The sequence below is a fragment of the Gavialis gangeticus genome, unplaced genomic scaffold, assembly GCF_001723915.1.
Source record: "Gavialis gangeticus isolate Ggan-Ray unplaced genomic scaffold, GavGan_comp1, whole genome shotgun sequence".
Taxonomy (NCBI): domain Eukaryota; kingdom Metazoa; phylum Chordata; order Crocodylia; family Gavialidae; genus Gavialis; species Gavialis gangeticus.
Window position 1 is genome coordinate 11,757,847 of NW_017729016.1, and position 10,032 is coordinate 11,767,878.

The 10,032-nt window shown below is 45.2% G+C and overlaps 2 protein-coding genes across 2 annotated transcripts in view; both read left to right on the forward strand.

The window, feature by feature from the left end:
• KDELR2 (KDEL endoplasmic reticulum protein retention receptor 2) overlaps positions 1-1,370 on the forward strand; it is a 19,322-nt gene extending 17,952 nt beyond the window's left edge. The window contains exon 5 of the mRNA XM_019512862.1: positions 347-1,370. Coding sequence (XP_019368407.1) covers positions 347-381 — 35 coding nt within the window. The 3' untranslated portion in view covers positions 382-1,370. The remainder of the gene's footprint in view (positions 1-346) is intronic.
• A 2,353-nt stretch (positions 1,371-3,723) lies between these two features.
• The window catches only part of DAGLB (diacylglycerol lipase beta), a 17,124-nt gene continuing 10,815 nt past the window's right edge, over positions 3,724-10,032 (forward strand). The window contains exons 1-4 of the mRNA XM_019512863.1: positions 3,724-3,872; positions 4,325-4,476; positions 6,829-7,003; positions 7,650-7,911. Of these exons, the coding sequence (XP_019368408.1) occupies positions 3,778-3,872; positions 4,325-4,476; positions 6,829-7,003; positions 7,650-7,911 (684 nt within the window). The 5' untranslated portion in view covers positions 3,724-3,777. The remainder of the gene's footprint in view (positions 3,873-4,324; positions 4,477-6,828; positions 7,004-7,649; positions 7,912-10,032) is intronic.

Consider the following 10,032-nt stretch of genomic DNA (forward strand, 5'->3'; position numbering starts at 1 on the left):
CCCCCCCCCCCCCTTTGGTAGCACCATAAAGCTGTGGGATTGTGAATGCTATGTTGGTTATGCTTGTCATAATGGAATTAACATACGCTCACCAGGCAAAATTCATGTTACAAAGTTCCCTTGTGCATGCAAGAGGGCAGTGGTGAACAACCTCTCCCTCTCAGCTTGAAGAGAACTTTATTGGTATAGAGATGAGAGTTGAGGACCTGATTACAGACCCTTTCTTTTAACAGTGATTTTTCTGAAGGAGCAAAATGTATCGGATAATTCACAACTCTAGTTTTCTATGTACATCTTTAGTGTATTACTAACTTCTATACTTTTCTCTCTTCCCCCTACCCCCCAGTACTCAAGGGAAAGAAGCTCAGTTTGCCAGCGTAAGTGCCAAAAATCATCACCAGCATCTGTTCTTCTGGATGCTTGGACAGAACAATCCTTACCACAAGCAAAGGCAAAGATGCTTGAGAGAGAAAATCAGAAACAACTTTTCTAGCACAGGTGGTCATCAGCAGCTCTAAGAACAGAGGAAGAACAACCAGCGGATTTCTGTTTGATGCATCTTGCCTTGACCTTTTTTTATTACTATGTATAAAGATTTTTTACATAAAGAAACTTAATACTGTATTAATAAATTCAGCGTGTAGTTTCAATTGGACTAGTTCCAAAAGTGAGGTTTTGTGAGGTTGTTTATGACCAGGAATAAGTGCAAACTTTTTTTCTTCAAGGATTCTCTGAGATTTGGTTGACACTCAATGCACACAAATAAATGTGTACTGCCTGCTGGATGGTAGTCATAGCTCTTTCCCTTTGATTCAGTTTTCATTCCACTATATTTATTTTTATGAAAGGCAAATATCTGTCACTCATGAACCCACCAGTATTTGATGTGAAGTTGTGGTTCCCAGTATGCTGTGCCATCTGCTGACATGGAGTTCTTTATGAAAAGTGTCAGTGCCATTAAAATTGGCAATCATGGCTTGTTAAATGTCTTTTTTCCTCCTGTTAGTTGCTAGATTATCCCTCCACCACCACCGCAATCTCCTTTTTTAACACTAGAAAGATATCAGAGATCCACTCTTGTGGCCACCATGATTTGTGCCATCTACTTTTTTTCATGTCTTGAAGGCAATTGCAAAGTATCTGGTGGCAATAAAGGTCATAGAAGGTAAGGGTATGATTTCATGGCTTAGATGAGCAAACACTCTTGTTCTGTTCTTCCTTCTGGAAAAGACAGTTAAACATCTTGGATGTAGAGCCCTACGCATTTAATTAAAATGACTATTGCAACTCTAAGGTTGAACTTCAGGAAACTGTAAATGATCATTTTAAACAAGGTCTACATTTTTTATTAATACTTTATACTTTACTTTTAAATTACAAGAAGTGTCCATGTTCAGCTTCAAGTGAGTATTGATGTGTCACTTCTGGACAACTAGTATGATTTTTATAAGTTTGTTTCAAAATCAGCAGCACCAGTTCCCATTCTTTATGTTCTTTAAATGATTCCCTTTTTACTGAGCTGATGCATGATTTATCCTGTGTTACAATCCTCAATAAACATTTTATGAAATGGTGAAAACTGTATCTTTGTTCTTGTATTAAGATTCTGTACCCCTTTTCCTGGAGGAGCACCTAAACTAATAGTTCTTAACCAGGGTGCCATGGCACACTGGGATGCCTTGAGTCTTTCAGGGTTGCTGTGGGATGCCATGCAATGTTAGCATTGTTTAGTGTGCAGACAGGATTTATGAGATTAAGCCTAACAATTTCAAATAAGAATCCATAGTGTTAAAAAAAGAAAAAATATGACCTGCTGTGATCTTTCTGAGTTCTTTGCAACAGAGAAAATCCTGTATTAGTATTCATTCTTTTTGTGTCTTGCAAAGGTTTCTGCTGTGAGGATGATGGCTATATATGTAGTTTAATGAGAGAGCTGAAATTGTGTTGACAACTCCAAGAAAAATGCACAATAGTCTGAGTTGGTGGTACTTTCTGCTACGCTAGAACAACACGTACCAGATAAGCCTAGCCTGTTTGTGATGAGGCTAAAGTTGGTTCCTTATTCCCTGTTCCTTTTCCAAAACTGTTTGCACAGTTAAAGGCTATTATTAATGAATCAGACATACAAAACAATTAGAATTTCATCAGAAATGTATGTTGACTTATAAAAATATAAAATAGCATCTTGTATCAAGTACAGAGCCCTGAATAAGGACCTGAGATGAGGTTGGGATTATGGGGCACAGTCTTTTTCAGGTCACCCCATTCCATATGTCTCTACCACCTACGGACTTTTTCAAAAAATTCTGAGCAGGGCCGTGCCCAACCTGAAGCTTGGTTTTCATGCGCCAGCCTGCCAACTGACAGTTGTTTTCCCCACCACCACCACCACCACCAGACTTGTGCCATGTACAATGCCCTGAATAAAGAGCTGTGTTTGGGCTGTGATTATGGGTGAAAATCCTTTAGTGCCCACCCCAAGGCATACATCTGCCACTGGGAGACTCCCCCAAAGAAGCCTAGGTAAGGTGCTGCCTGACCTGAAGCTAGGTTTTTGCATGCCAGCCTGCCAACTGACCGTCCCCCAGACTGTATGTTCTTATGGATAAAAAACTGATTTGGGGCTGGGATTATGGGACAAAAACCTTGTTTTGGTTACCCCAAGAACATACCTCTTCATCACCTGAGGACTCTCCTGAAGAAGCTTGGGCCAGGTCCCTGTTCAACCCAATACTTGGTTGTTGATTGCTAGTCTGGTACCTGACACCCACCCCTCACAGCCTGCATGCTAAATATGATGTGCCAAATAAGGAGTTTATTTTGCAGTGGGATTATGGGGCAAAACTCCCTTTCAGTCGGCCCAAATCACATCTTCCTGACTGAGGCACGCTGCTGAATGAGTCTGCTGCCCAACCCAAAGCTTGGTTTTCTTATGCCAGCCAGCTGACAGCCACACAGGCTTGTGTGCGCTGCAAACAGCACAGTGTAGAAGGCTGAGATTGGGCTGGGATTTCCAGACAAAATCCTGCTTGGGTTACCCCCAAACCTCAACTCTCTGCCACTGAGGGACTCTCCCAAAGGAGGTTTTTCAGGCTCCAGTTTTGGATTGGGCACTGCCCTGCTCAGACCCATTCAGAAGTGGTCCCAATTAATGGGGACATGTGGTTTGGGGTGACCCGAAAAGGATTTTGCCCCATAATCCCTGCCTAATCTTGGCTCTTTATTCACGATGTACTTGAAACATACTAACTTTTGCTAGTAAATATACATTTCTAATGAAATTCTAACTCTTCAGCATGTCTAATTTATTAACAACCTTTAATTGTGTCAAGATTAGCTTTGAAAAAGGAACTGAGAACCGGAAGTAAGGAACTGGGAATACGGTAATGAACTGTAAGGACAGCAAACCGGCCAAGTTGACAGGTCAAATATTCTCGATCGCATATTTTTTCCCTGGTCAAAGATTACAGTAGTTTCTCAAGCATACATGTTTGTATCGTTTTCTTGCGGGTGGAGCATATGCGCTGCTGTACTACCCCGCCCCGCGATCCACCGCATGCGCCTCCCGTCTGCCGCGCCCCTCAGACAGGCACCGCCCTGTGCGCTGTGCGCATGCTCCCGGCGGCGGGGCCACCCCCGACCTGCGCAGGCGCCGGGCTCGCGGAGGGCGTGAAACGGTTTGCCTGGCCTGCCTGGGGCTCACGCGCGTCAGGACGCCGTGACGTCACGCGTGGCAGGTGAAGCGCAGGTAGTGGCGGGGGCGCGGGGATCCGCACGATGCCGGGGCTGATGCTGTTCGGGCGGCGCTGGGCCATCGGCAGCGACGACTTCGTGTTTCCCGGAGCCTTCGAGCTCTTCCTGCGGCTCATCTGGTAAGAGTCCCTCACCCCCTACTACCCCCGGGGCTCCGCGGCCGTGGGTCGTTAACGGTCGCAGCGCCGTGCCCACGCGCGGGCCCGCGCTCTTCCTGCGCCCGGCGGTGGCTGTGGCTGCGGGCCGGGACGGGCATGTCCCTCGCGCCAGTTGTTGCTCCCCCAAGGACAGGGACACGGTTCCCTGAGTGCCCCGGGTGGCTGCCAGGCCCCAGAACCCGCTAACGCAGCAGCTGCCCCGTTCCCTTGGCTGCACCCAGCGTGGCATCCAGGCCAGGCCCCGGGCGAATTGCACAGGCTGCCACCTCCCCCACGCCTCTGGCACCTCTGAGACGTCCTGGCGTGTGGGTCACGTTTTTAAACGAGATGGTTTGTGAGTGGCCCTGCTTTGTGGCAACGCATCTGTTCTGTTGCTTCCCCGCTGTGACGTGCCGTGGTATGTGTCCCCGCAGGTGGGTCGGCGTTCTTGTCCTATACTCCGTTCACAAGGAGAGGTTCAACTGCACTGGAGGGGGACTCCTGCACACCTACCTGCTGGTCCTCCTCCTCCTCTTGGCTGCCATCGTATGCGCTGTATCGGCCATTGTGTGCATCAGTATGCGAGGTACGAGCCTACGTTATTCTGTGCCTGCAGCAGCTTTTTGTATGTGTTTTGTTTTACTTAAATATGCCATTAAAACATTGGTACAAAAACTGTGTGCGCCCTGACAGCCACCTGTCGACATTCATACTATGAGTACAGACAGGTTAATTCTGTTTGCACGCTCTAGCCATGTGCAGTAACAGTTTAACATAGCTTGGGGGTAGCCAAAAATGGCAGAACTCCAGGAAAGCCTGTCACCATGAAATCATGCCATGTTGCTACGTCTCCCTCCGGGTTCGTTAGTAAACATTAGTCCACTAACAAGTGACCTGGAAACCTGCACTATTTTTAATGTTTCTGACAAATTCCCCAAGGAAGTTATGCAAAATACATCTGCTCTATAATGCTGGGTTTTTGGTTGTAGCTGTGTTGGTCTCAGGACATAGGCAGGCAAGGTTCTTTAAGTAGATGTGATATCTTTTATTAGACTGAGTAGTTGGAGAAAAAAGTTCCTAGCAAGCCTTTGGGTGCAGTCACCCTTCTTCAGGCATAGGGAGTCTCTGTAATGACACTTATAAGCAGTGGCCTGTGTAGTTGGATTCAGTGCCACATAGCAAGAATCTTAAGGTGTAGGTAGGCTGTTGTGTAGAAGTGTCATGTAGCACATGGCCAACCCAACAACGCTGGCACTGTAAACAGGAGAGATTCATCCTGAAGAAGGAAGGCTAACTTATGTTGTGCAGGCTCTAATTCTGGTTCAGGGTGCATCTGCCCCAACAGAATTGCTTATAATGGTTCTTCCTCTCTTTTCTGTTCAGACACCTCATTACCAAACAAACTCTTCTAGTCACTCTGTCACTTTAGAGGTGTTCTGAGGGTAGGGATTATTTTCCCCAGTTTACATGTAGGATCTGAAGCACAGGAAGGCTGAGTGAAATAGCAAAAGTCGCACAGGAAGCCTAGCAGACAAGGTCTCAGACCCAAGTCCTAGGCTAGCGACTTAAACCCTGGCACATCCTAGTGTCCAAAGAAGAGCTGGTGAAACGGTTTTCCCTGAGGAAGATTGAAAATTAAATCTGAAACTTGGCCAAACTAAGGCAAGGGACAAGAATGCAGTGATCTAATTATGTGTAAGTACCAAAGAAGAGCAAAAGTGTAGCAAAAGTGGTTTAGGAAAGAATTGCAAAGAAAGATCAACAAGTTAAACACAGGCTAAGTGAAGGTGGATCTCTGTTCAGCAAACTGGATTGATTTGGTTTGATTATGATCAAACTGAAGCTGAAATATATCTTCTGAGAGATGAGTTCTCAAGAAAGGAGACCCTACCAAAGGTCACTTCTAAGTAGTAACACTAAATATTCAGAATTGGTAAGTGGCTCTTAAAATTCATTTGCCTTTAAAACAGCTTTTTCCCCCTCCCTCCCTTCCTTTTCCCACCAGTGACATTCTTGACGTGCTTGATGTAATGTGTGCCTGAGATGTAATGAAAAGACAGAGCTACACTCGCATCAGAACAAATGAAGGGACTTGTAAGCTAATATAAAAAAGAAAAAGGGAAAGAAATGGTTGTCTAATAGGAAAGCTGCACCAGCAGCAGGAAAAAAGATAACTTCTATAGACTATTTAAAAAAAAAAAAGGTGGGAGAGGAGGAGAGCAAGCTCATCTCAAGGGGGAGCTGTTGTCACACTCTGGAACATGCCTGTGCCTCACAGGAGGAGTCTAAAAGGATTCTCCTGTACCGGATGAATGGAGACATTTATCAGGGTGTAGCTCAAAGAGACGTTCTTAAACCTAGTTTATGGGGAGTGAATGGCATAAGCGTACCAATGGGTGCTTGAAGGTCAACCAGTCTTCTGTGACTAGTGTGAGGGAGGGGAGATCTGGTCCTAGCCCTCATGCTAAGGAATGAAATAGCCCCTGTTGTAGAGTTGTCCAGGGTAGTATGGGTATAGCATGTGCAGATCTTCCAGGTCCCACCTCTGACCCTTGGGTCAGGTTTTTAAAATGTGCTTAAGAGAATAAACATGTCATTTGCTGTTCAACTATTTTACTAAACCTAGGCCTTAAACTGCAGCCTCTTAGCTACCAAATCAGCTAATGGGCTTATTTGGAAAAACAGAAATAACCAATATTTCCAGTTTATAAAAATTTACATGCTAAAGATGTTTGCTGCCAAAGACCACAATGTGTTACAGCTCGTGGTTCCACCATGAGCTGTAGGTTAGGTTAATTCCTGTAGAATCTGAAGTAACTTGGATTTGCACATGTCTAAATTTCATTCAAGTGCAGAACTGCTGATGTGTCTTCAATAAGATTTCTTTTACTTTAGATGTTTAATCTTTTTATTTATTTATTTATTTTTGTGATTACAGGGACAATTTCTAACCCTGGGCCAAGAAAATCTCTTCCTAAACTGCTTTATACTCGCCTTTTTCTCTTCTTGCCTGAATTTGTGTGGGCAACTGTGGGTGCTATCTGGGTGTCAGACAGCAGGGTGCATTGTGAAAAGACTGTGGTAAATGCCATCTTCGGGACAGTCATTGCCAGGTAAACAGTAAACTAAACTAAATGTTACTATTATTGGAAACCAGAAAGACTGTTTACATTTGTTTTAAATATCCTTTGGAGAGTCCCTAGTCATGGAAAACTGGAATATTCCTTACAGCTCCTTCAAGAAGGATTTTGTTGCGTGTGGGGGAGGATTCGCATGCATCAGGCTAGATAGAGTAAGGTGACTTCTTCCAGTTTTTTCTAATTGCCCAAACCTTGAAGCCAGACCAGGGGCATATGAGGAGTAAAGATAAAAAATGGATAGACCTGAAGAGGGTGTGGAAAGGAGAAATAGAAAGAAGGGGGTGAAATGTCTTAAGAAATTGTTAATACAATATGGAGCTTTCCACAAGACTAGGTAGCCATTTCAGAGCAGTCCTTTCTCAGAAAGGACCTCAGAACTGGTGTCTTGTGAAATGGGCTGGCAGTTTCACTTCTCTTTAGTGTGCTGTTATTCTTATCACAGGACTGTCATCACAATGGCAGTAAGTGAAGGCATGTGGAGGTAGATATAGTTTATATATGGAAGACATCAGTTCTTGACAAGTAGATAACAGCTGGATTCTTTGGTATCTGACATGTTAGAAGCATGGATTTCACTGATTCACTGATCTCTTCCTCCCTCCCCTTTTCTGTGTTGCAGCTGGATTATCATCATCTTTACCGTCATTGCAATTGTAATTGTCTTTGATCCGCTTGGGGGTAAAAAGACCTTGTACCTCACTGATGCTATAGATCGCAACCTGGAAAGCAGTCAGTCAGGCCAGCTATTCTATAATGTCAAGAAGACTGCAACCCGAGTCTGGGAGAAAAGAATTAGGTTAATGTGTTGTTGTATTGTGCAAAATGATGACCACCGAGTGGCTTTTACAAGTATTGCAGAACTCTTCAGCAGCTACTTTTCAGTAAGATGAAAAGATTTTTTTTTATGCCCTTTATTTCTTTCCATTCCCTTTACCTTAAACTCTGACTTTGCAGTACTGCAGCATCTCTGTAGCCTTTTAGTTCAGTGAATGTTCAGTAGTACTGCATGTTTTCAAATTGAGTTTTCATACAATATGCCTCAATTCAGAATGCTAGAGCTTGTTCCTATGCAGGTTATACCATGCCAGTCTGAGGGGGAGAGGAGTTCAGGTGAGCTGGCTGTACTTCAGAGAAGCCTTACTGAGTGCAGGAACAAACCATCCCGATATGCAGGAAGACTAGCAAGTAAGGCAGAAGACCAGCTTGGCTTAGCAGGGAACTCTTCAGTAAAATAATTACAAAAAGGAAGCTTATAAGAAATGGAAACTTGAACAAATAACTAGGGAGGAGTATAAGAGTATTGCTTGGGCACGCAGGGATGAAGTCAGGAAGGCCAAAGCAGACTTGGAGTTGCAGCTAGCAAGGGATGTGAAGGGTAACAAGAAGGGTTTCTACAAGTATGTAGGTAGCAAGAGGAAGATTAGGGAAAGTGTGGGTCCCTTACTGAATGGGGGAGATAACCTTGTAACAAAGGATGCAGAAAAGACTGAAGTGCTTGATGCCTTTTTTGCTTCAGTCTTCACAGGAAAGGCCAGCTCCCAGACTCCTGCACTGGACAGCACAGTTTGGGGAGGAGGTGAGCAGCCCTCAGTGCTGAAAACAGGTTAGGGACTACTTAGAAAAGCTGGACATATACAAGTCCATGGGACTGGATCGGATACACCTGAGGGAGTTGGCTGATGTGATACTACTAAGGTAGTATGGGCTGGATGAATGGACTGTAAGATGGATACAGAACTGACTGGAGAATTGGGCTCAGAGGGCAGTAATCAATGTCTCTGTCTAGTTGGCAGCCAGTATCAAGTGGAGTGCCTCAGGGCTCAGTCCTAGGGCTGGTTTTGTTCCATGTCTTCATCAACAACCTGGAAGATGGCATAGAGAGCACCCTCAGCAAATTTGCAGATGACACCGAGATGGGGGGAGTAATAGATGCACTGGAGGGTAGGGCTAGATTTCAGAGTGACTTAGACAAATTGGAGGATTCAGCCAAAATAAATTTCATGAGGTTCAACAAGGACAAGTGCAAAATCCTGCACTTAGGACAGAACATGCACCAGTATAGGTTGGGGGCTGACTGGCTGGGCAGCAGCTCTGCAGAAAAGGACCTGTTCATTGCAGTGGACAATAAGCTGAATTTGAGCCAGAAGTTGCCCTTGTTGCCAAGAAGGCTAATGGAATACTGGAGTGCATTGGTAAGTGTGTTAGCAGTAGGTCAAGGGAAGTGATTATTCCCCTCTAGGCTAGGGACAGGCATTCAGAAAGTCAGAGCCTGAATTGATTCAATCTTTGCAGGTTAGTCTAACTTGCAGAGCTTGAACTGATTTGCAAGTGGATAGACATTCATTTTGAATCAAGAAGTGCAGCCACATGCCTGCAGTGGCTCAGGCTAGAAGCCAGGGGGGTGCTTGAGCAAGCCCTCCCTTCCCTTTCAGAGTGCTGAGCTGAGGGGGGCATGGCCAGGTTCCAGCAGGTTGCTTTGATTGGGGAGGGGTTTAAACCCTACCCTGCATGCACAGTCCCCAGCTGGGGTGTGCCTGGATGGGAAGGGGGAAGCAGCCCTCACCAGGCTTTTCCTGGCTTGTTGCTCAAGGGACAGGAGTTTTGCCAGATCCCACCCCAGGGGAGGCAGGGCTGCTTATGTGGAGTGCATGCATCTGTTGATGATACTGAGCTTTTCAGTTTCCTGTTCCCTGCTTCTTCATACTGTCTGCATCAAACTGCAGTCAAGCCAGCAGGGCTTGATAAAGTTTATCAGCCCATCAAGAAAACAAAAGCCTCTCTCATTAGTTCAACCTCTTAAACAGCAATGAAGGAATGGAGGGACATTACTGGCTTATCTGCTGATTTAGCTTCAGAAAGCCTTAAGTGGACACTTCTGTCTGCCTGTCCCAGTGAAATCTCTCTCTCTCTCTCTCACTCACACACACACTTAGCTAGCATGGAAGTGGCGTCCTGTCCCAGTGAAATCTCTCTCTCTCTCTCACCCCCCCCCCCCCCCCCCC